The sequence below is a fragment of the Barbatula barbatula genome, assembly GCF_947034865.1.
Source record: "Barbatula barbatula genome assembly, chromosome: 14".
NCBI lineage: Eukaryota > Metazoa > Chordata > Actinopteri > Cypriniformes > Nemacheilidae > Barbatula > Barbatula barbatula.
The window spans coordinates 9,669,484-9,691,050 of NC_136777.1; the positions used below are offsets into that span (position 1 = coordinate 9,669,484).

General features: G+C 41.0%; 1 protein-coding gene across 3 annotated transcripts in view; it reads right to left on the minus strand.

Moving 5' to 3' along the window:
- Positions 1-1,321: 1,321 nt before the first annotated feature.
- Positions 1,322-21,567, minus strand: part of bcl11aa (BCL11 transcription factor A a) — a 56,587-nt gene continuing 36,341 nt past the window's right edge. For all 3 annotated transcript variants that reach the window (XM_079472694.1, XM_079472693.1, XM_079472692.1), the window contains exon 3: positions 1,322-6,531. In XM_079472694.1, the coding sequence (XP_079328820.1) occupies positions 4,481-6,531 (2,051 nt within the window). In that variant the 3' untranslated portion in view covers positions 1,322-4,480. The remainder of the gene's footprint in view (positions 6,532-21,567) is intronic.

Here is a 21,567-nt window from a genome sequence, read left to right on the forward strand (position 1 = left end):
TCCAAATATATTTTCTGTGTTCATCAGAACAAATACATTTATACAGAATTGGAACAACTCGGGTGTGAGAAAATGATGACAGAATTTTTTTGTTTGATTAAACTGTCCCTTTTAAACAAGAAAGACAATTCGCCAATGTGGTTGGGAAAATAAGCTCAATTCAATATACTGTATATTTCTCACAACATGTAAATGTCTCTTCTCATGTAAATGTTTCTTGTTTAAAAGTCATTTAGATACCTAAACAGAACAAAATACTGATTAAGAAAATGATTTCTTTAGCAGTGTAAAGCCTAATTATATTTTCAACAAGGGCATTAAGCCCCTCACATAAACACAGCAATACAGTCTCTGCAAACCCGAGGGGCCCTGAATGCATAGTTCACGGGTTTACGAGGGTCCGTTTATCAGGCGTAGAAAGAAAAGTCGCTGATTTGTTGTATTTGTTTGTCTGGAGTGTAGTATTGTTTGAGTAGAATGACATGCTTTCTTCAAGAGACTGATGAATGAAATAGCAATGATTGGTGATGGTGGACTTCGAGTTTTTCTGTCTTTCCCACCTGCCAAAACACAATAGGCCTTTCTAAATACAAGTGGTCATTTGTTTCTTGTGTTCTGAGAGTGATGTTAAAGAATCACATCTTGGCCTGGGTTGGTAGTTTGGATTTTAGACAAAGGAGAAAATTGAAGTATGCATCACACGAAACAAGCCAGAATATGGTCGATGGAGGTTTCTGGTTAAAGCTTCTTTGTATTGCTAAATAAAACCTATAGGTATTTTTCTTTCCATAAATAATGTAAAAACAGATCATGTAGGTATATACTTAAAAATAGTAGGCGTAGGAAATAAAGGTGGTGCAAATGTAGGTGTGATTTTGGTTGTAAATTAAAGATCACAATGACTATGTTGTGTGTGTGTTAAAATTGCAAAGCTGCTTTGACCTATTGCAGGTAAGATAACACTCAAGTCACTAGGTCACATAGATCTGCAGAACAGACCAAGGGCCCTAATACACTTAGAAGCTAAATGTATCATTGCAAATCCACACACAGCAGGGACTTAGAGATGGCACAACTGCAGAGCTGCTCAAGACGGCCGTCCTAATTATTTGACACGCTTACACCCAGTGGAGTTCAACCAATTGAGAGTTAAACTCCATCACAGGTCTGTATTCCATTTCCTTACTGTAAGGAAACTGTAATGTGTGTGCAGAGATAATAAACGTGTGTGTGTGCGTGTGTGGCAAACATTCCTCTACCCTGAGTTGTAGTAATCAAACACAAAAACAGAAATTCTTGCAACAACACAGAAGTATATACTTAAATTTTTTTATTAACTGTTTTCAATAAAGGGACAAAATTGGTTGGTGAACAGGATAATGTAGACAACTGCCAAAAAACACAGACAGTGGTTTCTCCAATAAAACCTAACATAGACCTGAACCAATAATAACAAAAAGCAAGTCTGTCAATGACCTTTGGTCATTCTTTTCTTTCTTTTAAAAAAAGGAAAAATAGAATGAAAACAAACGAACAAAATGGATCCGTTCTATGTCTCTGTTTTGAACAGAGTATTTAAGCAATAATAAATAGTGACTCCCATTGAAAAAGATAAAGTTCAAGTTCAAGTTACAACAAACAGCTCTCATAACAGGAATAGAAAAGGCTGATAACAAAATATTCCGCATTGCCATTTACAAAAGAGTATGAACTTAAGTGGGCTGCTCCTTTAGTTCCATTTCATTTTTAAATATGCTTTGCATATGAAAGTCGTCCCAATCTAAATATAAAGCACCATTTAATATTTGGCAATGAAAACAAAACACCTGCAAAACATTGATCGTTTGAATTCATTTATTTGAATGATTTTTGATTGTTTGTTAACTGGTATTGTACTGCGTATGAAGTTTGCTTTTTTAAGATGCTGGAATGTATTCAGGTGAGACATGTGAAAAGACAGAAGCACACTACAGAACAACCCAACATCAGCTTGCTGTACTGCATACAGAATGGCAGCAGAGATTTTAAAAAAGACGAACAGAAAAAGATATGTACAACCACCTGTTTTAGCTAGTGTGGACATTCTCAAAAGACTCAGCGGGGAAACCATTGAATGGCTTCCTTTGTACAATGCCACAAACTTTAATTTTTTCATTTGATTTTTTCCATTTTCTTTTTTTAAACATACAAATAATTCGCACTATATTATCCTGCCAAATTAAAAAAATATACTGTGGCAGCTTGTTGTTTTTTTCCACTACCAAAAAAGGTACAATTGTACCTTTTGAGAGAACAAGCAACAGTTAAAAATACAAGCCTCAATATAAATACTGTAGTACCTACACTAGGTGAACATTTAATTCAAATACCATTCTAGAAATACAGAAGAAAGTAGACCATAAATGTGTTTTAGCATAGGAACTGACATGATGTGCATTTTCCTATATTTAAGTTTCTCTATTATATATTTTATATATAATCTTAAACCTTTCCCAATGCAAGTTTGACCTGAAGAGCTGTGAAGAGCCAAGATGAAACAACAACAACAAAAACAAAAGAAAAAAAATCACAGATTTTTTCCCATTTTATATATATATATTGTGATCAAGTCTTGAACGCCACCAAGACAAAGAGATAAAGAGAAACAACAAACTTAAATACCGTTTCCCCTAAGATAATGAAATGTTACTTTTTTAAAAAGTTTTATTTTCATACTTAAAAAAAGATTTGTACAAAAAAAAGATCTTGCAGTGAAAGCAGCAAGTTTCAATTGTCCGTATTCGGTCAAGCACTGTTTGCGCTGACACGTCGATATTATATCGGTGTTGGGCTATTTCATTGTGAGGCGTGAGGACGAGTTGGCTTTTTTACATTAAATAATGACACCACGTTCATTTCTTTAGGAAGTTTTCCCTCTTAAGAACACCTGTAAACTGGGAAACTTTAACAGTGCACTTTGTTGTCCAACAGGCAAACAATCTTTAATTTAAACTCAACCGCAATACCTCCAATTATCGTGTCAAAATACAAAATAGGGCAGAGAGGCATGTGCCATCTTAACGCCCAAAACATTGTCTAAACAAGTCATTAATGTCATAATGCAACAAGAGTCTCCTTGAATGTCAACATAAACCACACTATGTGTGAAACTAATATAAAAGAAAAGAACAAAAATGATGTTTGTGGTTTTCCCTCTCGCTCAGTAATTCAGGTTAATTTCGTCTTTACAGGAGCTCAAACATGGGCAACAATAAAGAGATGCGATTTTGACTCAGACCCGTAGGCAATCCATAGTTAATCATCACTGACAGCTGCAAATATTTGAATGTTTTCTTAATAACCAATACTCAAATGTACATTGCATTAGTTCGGTCTAAATGGCCTCAGGTATTCCTTCGGAATGGATGTTCAGTCATCAAAAAACGTGCTACTGGAGATAAGACTTGAACAAACACAGAAAAGTCAAATGATTGTGGATTGAAAACAAGTACCGTTAAGTACAGTACCTTCAAACAGTAAACAAGGCTGAAAGTCATGCCATACACTCCATGAAACACAACTGGATACATTTCACATAGGTACCTAATGATGATTAACTAGAAATGCCCTTTACCTTTCCATTATTACTATGTCTCTCTAAAGTCACAGTTGACTTTAGCTGTCAGGTACTTGATGCAAGAACCTTTTGAGGATCACATCGACCCTTTTCAAATATCTAGCTGAGACTCCAGAATTACAGCAGATGAGATTAACCAATGCAACTTCAAGATATCCAAGGCACTCTTTTTGTTTGTTTTACCAAATGATAGTACAAATTCAATCCTTAATGTGTTATTGATCCTTTCGTAAGAAATTCAAAGGCTGTCATTACTTTTATGCCATATTAGGGGCCAATTAACATTTTAACCCTGTGTGGACAGAACATCTTTTTGAAAGATTAGTTTAAGTGCGATACAGATCCCGTCCAAAGAAGGTTAAGCAATATACTGTAGTCCTCCATGTTACAACACAAAACTGTACATGATATGTATTACAGAATGTATGCAGCATGGTTGTTTTTTCTTTTCTTTTTCTTAGATCTTAAAAGGAAAAAAATGAGAAAAAGGAAAAACATTTGTAAAGTAATGAACGATAAAACAGCAACACATTTACTAAACAACTAACCAACCAGGGACAATTAATTTTAAAATTAGCCAAAAACATATGCATGCTGTCAAATTTTCAAAAAGGAAAAAAAAGGAAAAGTACACAATATGTAAATTATTATTGCACAAGAGAAAGGCTCCAAGTTTGCGTCAATGCAATAGTATTGCCCCGATACAGATCATGCATTCAACGGTAAATGAAAAGGGTGTGCTGGTGGTGCCAAGCACGCCATCTTAGCCGCCACTGGACTAGCGAAATAGGGAAATCTACAAGGATGAGGGTGGGGCAGGGGTAAGGTATTATTAGCTGTTAACAGCCAAGTGAGCCTCCACCGCTACTCAGTTTTAATTTCATTGTTCAATGCGCGGTCACTGTGCCATTTTTTCATGTGTTTCTCAAGGGTGCTGTACACGCTAAAAGGCATCTTACAGATTTCACATTTGTAAACGTCCTTGCCCACTTGCCCATGCGTTTTCATGTGCCGTGTTAGCTTGCTGCTCTGGGCACAGGCATAATTGCAAAGATCACACTTATAAGGCCTTTCGCCCGTGTGGCTGCGTCGGTGCACTGTCAGGTTGCTGCAGTTTTTGAAAATTTTGCCGCAATACTCGCAGGTGTCACTGCGTCGGCCATCTTTCGAGCTGGGCCGACCAGGACCCCCGAGGTGTGGCGTGCTACCGCCACTGCCAGTCCCGCTGCGTCCCGAGATGCCGCCATCCAGATCCCCTGGTGGCGTGGAGAAGCGTAGGCTACCGTTCTCTGAGGAGTGCTCTGAAGACGAGGCGAAAGGCGATTGTCTGGAATCCCCGAAATTCAGAAAGGGGTCTTTAAGCTGCCGAGAGGCAGCATAGCCAGCCAACCACTGGGAATAGACGTTCTCAGTGTTGGGGATTGTAGGGGTGGAGAGGTCAAAGTCCTTCTCCAGCTTGATTCGTTTGGAGAAGGGACTAAGTGAGCTGGGGCTGCCCAGCAGTAGCTTCTTAGATAAACCCACGGAGGCGGACTCGCTGGGGGATGAGCCTCGACCGTTGATAGCGGAGACACAGCCCTCGTCCACTCTGTCTGATTCCAAGGCTGAGTCCCCGTCACATATGGCCCTATGTGCATCATTGTTGGAGTTTAGGGCTCCTCGCTTGTGTTGATGGAAAGCCTCGCTGTAGTGCTGCATGCTGGCAGCCAGGCCCATGCCCTGCATAACCTCAGGCAGCGAGCGTGGTATGTCGCCCTCGCGCCCGCCATTGTTCTTGTGGTGTCTCGCGGCTTCTAAGTTGAGGCTAAAGTGGTAGTTGTTTTGACTTCTATCCCTCTCCAGCTCCTCCTCCTCTCCTTCTTCCTCTTCCTCTTCCTCCTCTTCTTCCTCCTCTTCCTCCTCCTCTTCTTCCTCCTCCTCCTCACCATTCTCTGGAATCCGACGATCATTTTCACTCTTAAATTTGGCTACCACTGACTTGAGGGCATTACTGGCGCTGCCCACAATGTCACTGGTCCCTGGCTCAGGGGAGCTGGCTGTAGACAAACCATCATCGGATTTGACCGTCATGGGCGATGACTTGTTCACGTGTGTCTTCATGTGGCGTTTTAACTTGCTGGCCTGGGTACAAGCGTGGTCGCACAGGTGGCACTTGTAGGGTTTCTCCCCTGTGTGACTGCGTCGATGCACGATCAGATTACTCTGGAATTTGAAGGTCTTCCCACAGAATTCACAAGACTTGGACTTCATGGGTGTGTTGGACTGCTGCTTGAGAGGGGTTGGAGTGGATTGGGAGCCAGAAGGGGACTGCATGGACGTCAGGGGGGGCGTGGATAGAAAGGGTGGCTTGCTTCCCGATTGGAATGGTTGGAGTAGCCGTTGCATAGGGCTGGGTCGGTTGGGTGAGAGGGGAGGAGTTGACCCTGAGGTGTTCCCAGCTAGTTCCCTCAGCCTACGAGAGAAGTCCATGGCTGGGGGATCCAGGGGCATGGGGTTGAGGCGCAGCACCCTGTCAAAGGCACTCGGATGGTGGGTGGCCAAGGCCAGCTCCTCTGGGCTCAGGTGATCCATGCGATGAGGGTCTAAGTGATGGCGTGGCGGAGGGCTAAAGAGGGGTGGCGTTGGGGGAAAACGCCCCTCCCGGAGAGGGGGTCCATCACGTGCAGAGTTCGGTATCCGCAGCAGGTTGAAGGGGCTTCCTTCGGGGAGATGCATGCCATGCAGGGGGGGCTGAGATGAGCAATCTGCACTCATTCCCGAAGGGGCTCCGATGCGGGGCGTGAGTGGGCTTCCACGCTCGCTCTCAAGGTAGATGCGGAAGCCATGAGTATTCTGGGCGTGTTGCAGCAAGAACCAGGCACTGCTGAACGGTTGCTTACAGGTTGTGCATGTGTAGCTGCTGGGCTCATCTTTACCTGCAAAAACAAAGGACAATTTAAGAGTCAGCCCTTCAATTGTCTACAAAAACAAATCATTAGATTGCTAAAACTGATGTCAGAGGCTTCTCCATGTATGTATGTGTTCCCACTCATTCCCGACTGCTGTGGTTTGGTGCATTTCGGATCTAAATAAACACTGCAGATTGGGGCTTAAGTATTTATGAACCTCTCTCATCACCAGACTAGACCTCGGGCCTGTGTGGCCCCATGTACTAACAGTCTCCCATCGGCTGTAGCCACTCGGCAGTCTAAAGAAAGAATCCCATAACAGTAAACACATCCCTTATTATAAACATGCTCCCTAACAGCATTACAGGCCAGAGCCCAGTGGAGCAGAGCTTTTCACAACACCCAGACACCAGAAAAGGAGTAGGTAGGGGTTTAACTCAGGTTTTTGCAATGGGTGGGGAACTTAAATGCCCAAAGACTTGCTTTAGACTACACACTGTTCAGCCAGTTGATCTTGCAGCGGTTGTCAGCAGGGCTGTAAAAGCAAACAATAGTGCTCTCTCAAGCTGAATGCTTTCGTCCATGTACAAAAACAGATGAACAGGAAGCACAAACAAATTTGGAAAGAATACAGTAATAGATCCTGTGCATGATCAAACAATACGAGTCAGTAAAAGTTGTTTCAAATGAAGAGAAAGAAAACTACTACAAAAAAACTGTTCTCTAGAACAAAAATCTGAAATAATGCACACAATTGTCACAGCAAAGGAACATATAAAACAATAATTTACTTCCAATGGCACTTTGACAATGACCTATGACCTAATCCTTTAATGTTTGGCGATAATAGAAGAGGCTGAAAACAAGCTTTTCACAATTATATAAATAAGACTTTAATAAGACTTTGGTCTACTGATACTAAACAAAAATATTATACATTTATGTGCACGTATGAGAAGAATTCTTCTTGAAACCTTTCACGGGTTCATATACTAACCAATGACACCCATAACCTATTTCACCTAATTTGCTTATGCTTATGCTTATTTTATTTTACATTTCACAACTTGTATTTATCTGAGCAATTTATCTGTAAGCTTCCTGTATGTCAGTCAATTGTGAAGTAAAGCATTTTAACTTTAAAAGTGAAACAGATATGAATTAAAAGCCACAAAGCCCGTATTTTGATAGAGACCATTTGCTTAAAAAAAGGAAAAATAAGACAAACTTCAAAATAGCATATACCTTGCTCTTAAACATGCACAAATGTCTAAATGTTTTAGGTGGGCCATCCAAATGGAAAGCTGTTGAAAGCTACAGAGCCTTTTTTGATAATTACACTGAATAAATTCTTTAAAAAAAATGATATAAAGTGCTGCAAATGGCATTTGCACCATCAACAGGTAAACAAGCAGGTTCAGGGTGTCCATAGTTTAAAAAAACACGCGATTAACTCACAAATGGCAATGAAATGGATATTTTCATGAGGTAATGAGTGACAGTTTGAACTTTGAAAATTACCAGCACTAAAAGGGATGTTATATGCAACACCATTTTTCGCAGGTACAGACATCTACCTACGCTCCCAAAAATGCAAGGTCAAGCGGTCAGGAAAAGAGCCATCATCCACACACAGGCACCATAACAACAAACAGCGAAAATGGACAGGAGAGATGGATTTAACTCCCCCTACAAGGCAGAGGTCTCTAAACTGCTATCGTGCACTGTTTACAAGCATCCCGAGAGAAAGAGGGGGAGAGAGAGAGATTGAAAAACTGAATGAGAGAGTGTGAAGAAAGACAGAAAGAGGTGGTGAACGGAGCCGCGTGCACTCTTTCATCTCGTTTGTTTTCCTCAGAGGGGCTTTTTCTGAAGTCTTCAATAGCCAGCAAAGCATGTAACAAGGCAAGGCTTCTGTGCTGCTCAGAGGAAGGAAAGCAGACCAGAGCCGCTGTGGGTATCTGGGATAATCCTGTTAATGCACACAAATGGGGGTGGTTCTGGAAGGCTCCGTGGCGGGCAGACAGCCACCTCCGGACATCCCTGCACCCTTTTGTGCCATTATCATTTTGTCTCTGCCTTGGCACTTTCCGAACATGGCAAATTAACACACCCACTATAAAGGAGGGAGACTAGAGAGACCGAATGAATGATATTCAGGATGAAACAAGCATAAAATAATATATCTAAGTAAATTATATTTCAAATATACAGCTGTGGGGAAATTCAGAGACCATTTCAGTCCTTCATTTAATCAACATTTCTAGATGTAGGCCTACTGTGGTCTTTTCGGTCCAGTGACTGTCATTGGAGGTTTGATTTTGTTGAATTTCAACAAAGTCATCCAATAGCAATGTGACAGCATGACAGGACAAATGAAAATTGAGATAAAAACAGGTTATCACTTTTCTTTCACTTTTCCTAAATAAATGTACAAATATTATTCTTGTATTGCTTAAAAGTGAATATGAACCTGTTTTCTTTGCAGTATTTCAGGTCTGAAAAAATACAGAGCATCTTTTCTGTCTTTTTGACCCGTTTCTTCAGTTTTCATTTTCTGCAAATAAACGCAAGTAGACTTTTATTGGGAATTTGGGAGAAATATTGTTATTAGTTCACAGGATAAAACAAAAATTAGAATTTTCTCTAAACATAATACTAAAAATAGTCAAGCATATATAAAAGAAAACCTTTAAACAGTGAATTTCTACCCAAGGGTATTTCTACAAGACTTTAACCAATAAAACAAAAATCACGACCCAAGCATGTCATGACTGTCAATGTAATACAACAATTTGTGGCATTAAAATGGACTGGAAAACATAAAAAATGAACCAAGAGCCCAGATCAAGAGAGCACTGGCGACTATATCACACACCGGCTTGGAGCTGAGAGACACGGGAAAAGAGAGATGTGACGGCTGGTGTGAACAGAGAGAAAATAACAGCACATTGCTGCTCTGTGGCCCTGCCACCCACGACCACCTCCTGACAGTCTCACTCATGACCAACAGCTGAAAGCTCTGCACCAAATCAAGACTGCACACTACTTTATATCGAGGGTTGATGCAAAGGCCAGCTAAATTATGGATCATTACAATCTGCAAAAATTACATTTAATTGTCGCCACCTGCAGAGGGGTTGACCTAGTATACGTTTTTGTATTATCATGCAAAGGGTTTTTTCACTCTGTCACACAGCTAAAACTGTAATGGCCATCCTCATGTTGGCGAAGAGTTTTAATTTGACGGCTCTCGAAAACGCCGAACTCTCTTGTAAGCGTACTGCCAAAATTAGGTTATGATGCTTTTTTAAACAGAATTTGCATTTTCTTTCGATGTGAGAAGGTCTGGTTCTGTTCTCACCAGCCACATGGATCTATGAAGGACAGGTTACCACATCGCCATGTTTAACAAGGCCCTGCTTCATTTCATTACGCATGGCAACGCTCAGCGGAATATGTAATCATCTTTTTCACATGACATTTTAAATATCCAACTAGACAAATAATTGCTGCAATAATTGATAGCCTCATGCAGCCGGCGGAATTATTGACTGGCATGCGTCTAGCAGACACCGGCGCGCGCCATGCGGGCATTGTGCTTGGCACGCACGCATCCAGGTTCCTCTTCTGACAAAACTGTCACAATCTGTTCTGATGACGGGAATCTGCGAGCCACCGACAGGTGCTCCAATAATCTGCTATTAGGCAACGAAGATTTTACAAGGAGGAATTCAAAGTAACAGCGTGCCAAAAGAAATTAGCTCCCCCCTCCTTTTGGTCTAATTTCAATTTTCTCAAGAGGCTTGAAAGAGTATTCTTCGTGTCATTGACTGTCTTTGTGAGCGGAGAATTTGAGAGCTGATCATTTGAGACGAACTGTAAAAGCAGGCGTGGGTTCACAACTGTTAAATATGTGTAACATTAATGGAGTGAGAGCTCTTCTGCATCACACTGGCCCTACAGCTAAATCCAAAAGTTGGTTAAATCTAATATATTCTGCCTTAACACTTGGAGCATTTAAAGTCAGAAAGCAGCTGTGATCAAATTTTACCAATTCCTAAGTTAATTAGAAAGCTCTCCAATTTGCAGCAAAAAGCGGGTCAGTTCGGACAAGCTGGCAAGCCGTGTCGTATGAAGCAGGGACGGCTGGTGACAGTTGTTGGACTGGTCTGCGGGAGCTGGCAGCGGCTCGGCTGCTTACAGACGGATGCGAGCGCTTGGCGCATTGCTGGCAGTTTTTACACAGGGAAATGTCAGAGCGATGTTACAGCACAGAGCCACGGGAAAACAAGAACACCCGTCTTTCTATTCAACCCCCCCCAAACTGCCAACCACATCCTCACAGGACCGACTAATCCATCTAAATCGTCACACACACACACACACGCATACACACATTTAACTGCAGTTAGATAAAGCCGCACTAAATGATCTTGACAAAAAGTGAGTCTGTACTACACAGCGCTGAGTGTGAGTGGAGCCCATGTGAAACCTAAAACTGGAAGGAAGGAAATATGTTGCGACCCCCCCTCCACCCATCACCCCGTGCCTCTCCTGCGGAGTTCTGCATCTCACTCAGGAAAGCTGTACCACACCAAACAGATAGTTTTACAGTGTAAAAATAACCAAAAAGTGTCAAGTTAGGACTCTCGGAAATTTGCTTCTATGGAGCGCAGAATGTTTTCCTACAGTTCGCCTATGGCACAGGTTAAAATCTGCCTCGGGACAGGTCAGGCGTATTTTATTTCTAAATTGCACACACACAAATGCAAATTAACTTAGCTGTATTTAACTGTAGTTTAATGCAATTGGTAGGATGATAAAAATGGTTTTCATTTTGAAATGTGGTTGTGTAACTAACATCATTTATTGAAAATAACAACAAGCAGGTTATGGATTTTACGAATGTATGTGTATGTGTGTGTTGCATTATGAGGACAAATGTGCAATGAAATTGACATTTGCCGCATTGCGAGATGATGTCCCTGCATAATGAATTTAATAAACATATTAAATAATGTCCCAATAAAAAAAATACAGCAGGGTTTGTATAGGAGGGGTCACGTCATAAGATATAAAATATCATTAGCTCAGTATACAGTAGAGGTCAATGGACAGTCCTCTTAATGCTGGGAATACAAATGCCCATGCGCCAATGCGTCACTATCTTGATTTATCGCCGTGTACGTAAGAGTGTTGTATGACTGTCACACATGGATGACTGACACATATATTTGAGAGTGCGTAAATTTGGAGTAATGTCTACAGTTGGCTTTGTTATTAGATCGGGGTGCATTTCTATGTGTGCCGTCTGGATCGATGGCGCTGGCAGACCAAGATGAATGCCAGACTAAAACAGCTTGGGCAGCCCAATATCCCCGACATGCAGATTCTTCCATTGTTCATTTTCCTCCCACCACTAGACCCCCCCCATCACGTACACACAGACACACACACGGTGTCCACGCCAAACAAGAGCACTGGATACCAAAACACTTGCACTGATATAAAACCTCCTACATGCGAAAGTTCAGGTCATTTGGACAGTTGCTGGCATTTTGCGAGCTGCACTCACAGCGTTCCATCTCGACAGCTTCACTGCTGTCAATAGCTGAGACTGCGGATTCTTTTATTTTGTCCTTGACGATGTTTTGAGATTCAACAGCTCTCAGAGATAATGGTAATTGAGGTAATGCAACAACGCAGTAACAGGATTAGTGAATGCAGGGGGAGAAAGGACAATGCCATGTAATATCATTTTTGAATTTTATCAGCAGCTTATGCTTTCAAGAGCCTCCGCATGTATTTGCGTTTGAGTTGTCCCTTCACCTCTGCACCTGCTCAAGTCTCCAATATATGACATTCTAATTTTCCAATGACATTTTCATTTACACTGGAATTAAGCATATAGTATAATTCATGTACATATTCAAAATATAAAAAATACATTCCATCAATCAATGTTATGCATGATATATATGAGTGTATATACTGTATGTACAGTTGCTGCATAATGTGCAAATATATATTTATATCTATTATTTAAAAAAATTGCAAAATGCTGCTTAAAACATTGTTATGTGGAATTGAGCATGTCAAACCAAATCAGTCACAGATTTGATCAAGAGATAATAAAGATTGAAAAACTATGATACAAATACTAAATATTTTCCAAATCTGCTAATGTGTGTCTGTGGTAATGTGTTTGAGTTTTAATACTTGTAAATGTTTTCTCAGGTCATGTGCATCTGCTTGGTATCAGTATTCCTTGAAGCAGTCTGGCTGGATCGGGCCGGCACAGCTCTCACACACTCGGCTCTTTGTACGGTTCCAGACTCTTTGTGGTGTGCCGAGTGACTGGCCACAAACAAAGGCCTGTTTGACCAACACTTGTTCACCGATAAAGCTGGACCGAAAAAGTGCCATAAAAATCCTGAAAAAGACCCGTCTGACACTGTGTCCACTCTTAACCCAAACATTATGCATTGCTCTCCTCCTTGCCAAAAAAAATGCTCGCTTATATGTAAACAATGTATTAATGTGCCACTGAGCCCATTTTTCAAACAGACAGAAAAGGGGGTGGAGTAGACTCACTTAAGAGAGAGATATTTCGATAACTGGGGCTAGTGCTCCCGGGCAGAGGCATGTCTGTAATTAACCTGGATAGGCTGGCAAAAATCTAACGTTAACTTTTATTAACTTTTTGCTGTCCTGAACCTTGATAAGAAACAGGTGAGTTTTTTCTTCTGTATTCAAATGAAAAGTGAGCAAAAGAAATTGGGGCAAATTTCACACAGAGTGGGTTCGGTGACACTGTGCCAGTTTCAGCGATGCGACCAGAGCAGACAAACAGTGGCACAAGTAAAGTCCCATTCAGAACTTATTAAAGACCCCGGAAGATCTCGTAAATTAAAGCACAGATTACTTTCCTGAGTTTATTTTCTATTACAGTAGAGCATTTGATTGGTCAGAAAGGCTGTATAGTGCATGATGAGTCATCAGTATTTGTACAGTACAGTATCTAATGTACAGTCCAGCATTTGTTCGTTCAAAAAGTTGTATAGTGCATGTTGAGTCATCAGTATTTTGATTCTCACAAAAAATATTTGTGGGAAATAGGTCAATCGCTCTGGCAGAAAATACATCCTCCAAATTAATGAAATGTTGGAATTCATTTTCCACATAATCCCTGCATCAACTCGCTGCGACATTCACCGTCATGTTGCCCCACTGCCTGCCTGACTGCTGGACAGTGAGCGCAATTAAGAGCGCCAGCGATTTCCACACACCTGACTCCCCTCTGCTTATCACTTTTACAGCCAAGAGAAATGTGTCCCCAAATCAAAAATATGCATGGCTAAACAGGGCCTGCCCAGCTAATGATAACTGCAGAACGTGGCATACATTTCTTTCTTAAGCCAGTCAAATTATCTTGGAGATCGGCTGCATTCTGCTGCGCTCCTGCTTCAGAGGGGCCGAGCGTAACGTGAGTGCATATTGTCGAATACATGAAGTTGATTTCAGTATTTAAGGGCAACAATGAGACTAATTTCACAATCCTCTCAGTGTGTCATTAGGCGCTGCTATACAATCTGCTACACAAGAATGAAGACAAAACACAATTACCCCAGGGTGCTTTTATAGAACTGTGATATGAAAGCGTTATCGTTTTGGGGAGGAGGCCAATCAGGACTTTATACTGAATGTGTGTAAATGTACATTAGTTTGTGTGAGCCGCACTGAGGCGCATGCGTGCATGTCATATTCAGTCTGAATAAAAAAGGATTGTGAGAGAATGTTTTATTATTGTGTGCCTTTAAGTGATTTTAGCTTCCCTACTCTAATGCACATTGCATTCTATGCAGCCCTTGGCAGTAGAGGTCTTCACGGAGGACCCGGGACCCAAGGAGGCGAGACCCGACCCGGGACCCGTACGGGTTCGGGACTATATTTTAACTGGTTAGCCGGGTCCGGGTCGGGATCAAATCCTATTGCTTCAGGTCCCGGGCCTATTTAATATTTTTTATAATATCCGAGTCGATTAAAATTCAGCACCGTTTGTGTTTTGTAACTTAGTTTCAACTGGTAAAATTAGGTGAAAAAAAAACATGAGCAAGCTCAGTCAGCAGCAGCCGTCGCCGTCAGAGCAGGCAGGCAGCTAACGCACGTGTGCACGTCATGTTTCTATGGCAACCGGAGCTTAAGCAGTGACAACGTGACTTTAACAATTGACGATTGGCTCTTTTATTTAGAAGGTGGGATTATTCCACCATCGAGCGCATTGCAATTTATCCCATTTCATGTTTATATTGATATAAATTAAGCGTCTTGTTATATCTTGTTGTATATAAATTGTTGTTCAGACTCGGCTCAGAGCACATCAGCAAGAAAGGAATAACATGGATACACAATAGCAATCAGGATTGCAGCACAATCCGGTACGAGGGAGTAACGTTAGTAGGTGAAACAAAAAACTTTTATCTTTCTAACTTGTTTACTGATTTAACAGCAATTTGCTGTGGAATTTGTGCTGATCGGGTCCGGGGACTGGCTTTCCGGCCGAGTTCGGGTCGAACTTTCAAATAATAGTCGGATCCACATCGGGTCCGGGTAGTACATTTATGGCATTTCTTGGGTCTTAACTGGTTCAGGTCCAACTTTCAAAATATTTGACTGTTCGGGTCGGGTCTGTGTAGCACAATCGCGGGTCTCTCGGGTTCGGGTCCACATTTTTGGACCTGTGAAGACCTCTACTTGGCAGTGATGATGGGCCTACACAAACACATACACTAAACAATATTCACATATTGTGTATTTCCAAACAATAAAAAATTGGATTGCTGTATTTACACATTTAAAATATGTCTAATCTCCTTTTATGTATAAAAGTATCATTTTTGTATCAATGTAGCACACAGTGAACCTTATACAGTATGTGGACTTGAATGTAAGAAGTGCGAGTATACGTAAAGGTTCACCCAAAAATAAACATTCCTTCATCATTTACTCACCCTCTTGTCATTTCAAACCTGTATGACTTTCTTTCTTCTGCAGAACACAAAAGAAGATATTTTGAACCATGGCAGTACCCATCCACTTGCATTGGTCTTGTGTCCCTACAATAGAAGTGATTGGCTACAACCATTGTCAGTTACCAACATTCTTCAAAATATCTTCCTTGGTTTTCTGCAGAATAAAGAAAGTCATACAGGTTTACAACGACAAGAGGATCGTCAGTCCAACCATTGATGTGCTCTCAGTGTGTGAACCACCTTTTGTTGGCTTCCGTAACACACTGGATATGATTGTTTAAGAATAAATTCCCACATAACCTTATAAACATAATTTTAAAAATACAGTCAGAGCCCCTTAAACTGTGTTATTGGTTATAATTAAATGGCCAAACTTTTATATCACCGTCGGAGCATAAAACCGTGTGCGCATCTCTCTCTCTCCGTCTATCTCTATCTCTCGTGAGGGGAGAATCTCAGCTGATGATGGCAACTGTAGACTACTCTTAACCCAAAACCAAAATGTCAAAATTATAGAGAGCACAAATTACAGCATAGGAGGGTTGTGTGCTTTGCTCTTTTCCTTTTTTTAAGATGAAAAAAACTCAAAGAAACAGCACCCACACGGACACAAACTGTATATGTGGAGGAAAGTAAAAGACAGCGAAAAGCTACATGAAGAGTGGCATTCACTGTCATGAATAGCCTAATTAATCATTGTGCAAACTGCACTGCTCCATATCCATCAATTAATTAAACTGAGAATCATTTATGCCTGTGGAGGGACGGAGAAACACAGGCTTTCTGCTCAAAATCATTACAGCAGAAAAGTCAATATTATTAAAATGATTATAAAATAGATTTTAAACAGAGGTGTCCCCAAAGATTTTTAAAAATCCAAAACGATAATTTCATAAATATACGCTTGCTACTTCTGAGACTTCCTTTACCCGCTACCCCACTAGATTTTTATATATCTGCTATAATACATCATATATCTCAGATTAAATAATCCTTACCACTCATTTACCTCGTTCTGCACAGCCAGGGATCAGTGTTCCTAACATAAGCGCCAAACACACAGATTATTCCTGTTACAGAGCAGGGGGAGCACATGGAACAATGCAACGCACGGCCTGGGCTTCAGCTACAGCCTATGAAGCGAAGATCACTGAGACCTCTTTTCTTCATCGTCTCTCTCAGAGCCAGAGAACGAGGCAATAAAATGGAGTGGGGGGGTGTGAGTGAGATATTCACAGCACGTTCTGCATAAATGTATCGCTGCATCTGTAAGGAAGAGAAATTGGAGCCGCGCAGAGCTGGGGCCCGGGGCATGGCTTCAGACACTGTCAAAACATTTTCAGCCATTTTAATTAGAGGACCAAAGCCAGTTCCGAGGCTCCATAACATTTGCTTTCACATAATTGCACTTCGCTCAGCGTTTTCGCCCTTTCTGTCCCCCGTCGTATTCAACTCGGGCAATTCATATTTCCATTAGGGCTTTTTGTGCTTTTTCAATTTGAATATATTTTCTTATAAAACATTCGAACGTTCATGAATAGCGTATCCTACGGTGGCCGAACAGCTGGAAGTCTGTTTGCTTGTTCTTCATTAATTATTCACATACCTTCCTCTATGTCAATGAACCGTATATTTACATAGAAGTACAGTATGGACAAGCCTTTAGTTTTTTGAGGATGTACCTCATTCTCTCATCCCAACGGCAAGGTTATCTCATAACAAACAAAAAAAACATAAAAGCATGCATCATAGGCTCTTGCGGTAGCCTGTCACGGATGAATTCAGAGAGGTGTTTTTTTTCCCTAATGCTTCACACGCAATAGGTCAGCGGTCACCTGCATGCAAACACACAATTAATACAGACGCACACATGTATGCAGACAGAGCGGGGATGTGCAGGTACACGCAGGCCAGGGCAGTCATGAGCAGCTGTCGCCAGAGACAGTCACTCATCAGCCTTATAGTGCTGTGTGCCATAAAGCTAAACATCAGGCACTGGTCACACGTCCTCGGAAAGATACATAAACATACAACACAAACATAAATTGGTAATGTATAGACTAAAATATTTTATGACAGTCAAATTAGAAATAGGCTATAGTTGGTGACATTTATATTTAAATATATAATTGTATATATACTCATTTTGTATATATATTATAATTGTTTTTAATGTATCTATGAAAATATTATTCTCAAACATACATTCAAAAAATTAATAATCATAGAAGATTTTTTACTGAGCTCGTCGCAATGCATTCTGGGATAGGCTCGCCACATCAGATACACACGCTGCTTCCAAAGAATACAACAGCCTCTACATCACAAGCTCCTATCATCCCTTAAAACCCTGCTTCCTGAGGCAGCTCACTTTTGGAACAGGGCCTTTAGGAAAACATCGTACAAATAGGGAGCAAGAAGGTAGCATGTTGCTGTGTTTATCTCTCTCTTTCTTTTTCTCTCGTTCATTTGACCATCAGCATCAGGGGGCTGTTCAGGTGTTTGTTTTTCCCGGCCTGGACTGCCTTGGAAACATATTTTCTTTTCTACTATCTAGCTGCAGGTCTGCACTGATTCAACCTCAGGGGTTCAGGAAGGGTGGTGGGGGAGACGCTGATGAGAGAATAAGAGAGAAAAAGAACAAAAGGAAAAGTTAAACCTGTAACTCAGTGAACCCTTTTTGCTCTGCAGTCTCAAGAGAAGACACTTCTGGAGAGAAACCGAAAAAAGGCTGACCCTCTATTATGAACGCACATACCTCCACCGCAGCTAAAAAAAGACGCTTTCTACCACATGGACACCGATGCAGACAAACGACATATAGGAGGGACATTTTGGGTCAAATATTTTTCATAACGTCCACCATAAACATGAATTTCTATCTGTCCATGTCCAAACATATTATTGGTAGTATTAGATAAATAAAAATAGACTTTATCTTAATTCAATTAAACCCTCGACTAGAACACAACATTAATTGGAAAATGATGTGCATGGCCATTCAAACCAAGCTGACTGGAAAACACAGAGACCACTGGAGGGTTTCCACTTCATCTCTCTGCCAGTATTTTCTCCCTATGTTCCTCTCTCACACACTCTTTTCTTCTGTATTAGAAAATAGACTTCAAATATATTCAACCGAGAGCAACAATCAATAAAAGGACATTTTTAACACAGATATATAACCGCTGCCCCATCAACAGTAAAAGGCTCTCAATGATTTTGATGGGGGTGAGAAAGCCATAAAAAAAGTGTATTCCCATAACTGCCTCTTACAGCTTCATGTAGCCAATGAGCCTCCAATGCCACACATGCAGAAAGAGGTGTGAGAAATTTGTGTGTGTGTTTATGTTTTTATAAGTAATCCCACATGGGTAAAGTCTTGAGATCTGAATGGAGATATCTGCTATGCTAACAGAAGATAATAGTCTTATCTATATATTTTTATATATTATAAATAAATGCAGCAAAAAAGAAAACTGTAACACCTTATAATGACATATTACTATTATTTGTATGTATCATTTCATGCCACAATTTAATTATCATAGTAATAACAATAACAGCACCACAAAATAATAGCACACATGTAGCGCATTAGACCATACGCAATTCTGTAAAGAACACTAACACGAACCGTAACAATAACTGCAATATAAAGGGTGTCCTATAAAAATGCAACACATGTGCAGCCGCGTTCGAACATGGCGAGAAGAGGCTTGGCGAAAATAAAAAGGGAGGGGAGACACCCAAACAGATAGATCACTCACTTTGCCTCAAGGCGCAGGCTCGTCTCTGAGAAGAGGACAAATTTTTTTCTAAATTATTCAGAGTGGACAACCGCACATCTACTGGGCACTGCCTGAAAAAAGAACACATTGAGAAAGCGCAAAAGTGAGAGAGGGGTTGGCAGGGGTTGAGAGGGAGAAAACGGGAAAGACAGTGTGCGAGAGAGAGAGAGAGAGAGAGAGAGAGAGAGAGAGAGAGAGAGAGAGAAAAGTAACAGTTTGATGAACGTCAGAAGAAAGGCAGTATTGCAGCAGCAGGCCGCCTGGGGCTAGTTGTGTAGGAGAACACAGAGGCACATAGCCGTTACAGACCAGTCAATAACGACACAGCCTCTGACATTTACACAAACACAGAGGCCCCGCCACTAGCACCAAACAAACACCCCCAAAACACATACACACAGACACCACCTTTAAAGGAAGCCCATAGTAGCTTCTTGTGCGCTGTATCTGAAGCGAAGAGGCAAAGAAAAGGGGAGACAACAGATACATTGTGCAACAGAGCCATATACACTACTGTTCAAAAGGTTAGGGTCACTTACTCCTAACTTGCACAATTTACAAAAACAGTGAACAAATCAAAACTATAAAATAACACAAATGGAAGTATGCAAATTATGTTTGACTGAAATATCCCAAATAATTCTGAATGTTAGCATCTTTAAAGTGATTTAAAGTCACCCCAAAATGAAAATTCTGTCATCATTTACCCTTTTGTAATTTCTAAGCTGTATTACTTTCTTTGAGAACACAAAAGATATTTTCACGATTGTTAGTACAGCGCCAGCACTCATTCACTTCTATTGTATAGACACAAAACCAATGCTAGTCAATGGGTAGCGGTTTAATAACATTTGATTAGATGAAGGAAGTTTTATTTTTTGGGTGAACTACTAATTTAAAAGTGGCCGCAATTTGCATTCAGTTGTATAAATCTATTCTTTACTTAGTCTTTCCCTTCGTTATTTGGTCCATTTCAAAAATATTTCTTTTTAAATAATGTAAAAGTAAATATTCTAATTTCAAACATTCAGACACGTGCCTTCAAATCAAAATGTTTTTAAGATCATGTTTGGAAACTTCTGTATTGAATATATACGGAGTCTTTTCACTGTAATTGATTCAAGGACTAGACATCTAAGACGATTGGGACATGTTGAAGATGCTCTGTATTATCATCACTCTCTTGTCCAGAGAAATTACCGCCCGTTCTGGTTTGGTTTTTATCTTACTTAATAGGGAAAGGATATTGCAGCTGGCAAATTACAGAAATATATAAATCACACATTAAAAAGTTCCTGAAAACTATTTGCAATCCTTTTTTTAGTGGTGTTTGCGTGCATAACTGTGAGTGCTCCATTAGGGCATTTTGAGAGCCTTCTAATGTGGTTAATGTTGCCATCAGAGATACTCTTAAGTGCTGTGCCATTCATTTCCCATCCACCCCCCTGAGCGCAGTGGTCACAAGCCCTCCAAATGCTTTCCTTTGAGGAGTGGCCAGCGCCTTTTAGCCAGGCCCAAAAGATCGGACGGCCGCATGGAAAGAGCCGGGGCCCAACCACCGACGCCCTCTCCCAAAGCTATGGGTCCACTAATTACCCCCATTTCAACACCAACAAACAACTTTTAAGACCTATTAGAGGACATTTGTCCGGGAAGGGTTTTTATATCCCATTAAAACAAGGAGATTAAATTGCTATTCACATAAATTCACCCGGCCTCAGATACCGGTAGGACGGGGATGCTAATAGAGCGCGCCCTATCGCTGCTAAACAGGCTGCGGCAAGATGCCACCCTCCTGGAAAACAGCCTCTGGTGCCATCTCATAAATAACTTCCGATGACAGAACATTTCCATTGAAGTCATTTTGGGTTTCAAAATTCCTGTTCTCACGTCTTTCTCAACTGTTTCTTTTCTTTGCGCTCTTCGTTCCGCACTCACAGAACTACCTAAGTGTTCACTATCTGGGTTTCTTTGTTGCTCTGCTTTCCGTAGGGCCTGTGGGTGTAGGGGGGGGGCAGGACGAACAGGCTGGATGTGCCGGGGCAGGAACCAGAGGTAATGTCAGCCAAGGCCAAAGAGAGCGAAACCCAGCAACCGTGTCAAAGCCAACAAACACTCCCTATCTCATTCCCAAAGGAACTCGGTGACTCACCCTTCAACTAGCCCCCGGTTCGCTCAAAACCTCTCGCTGTAGCCATAACATACATGCCTTCAATTTGGCATAGGAATTACAGTGT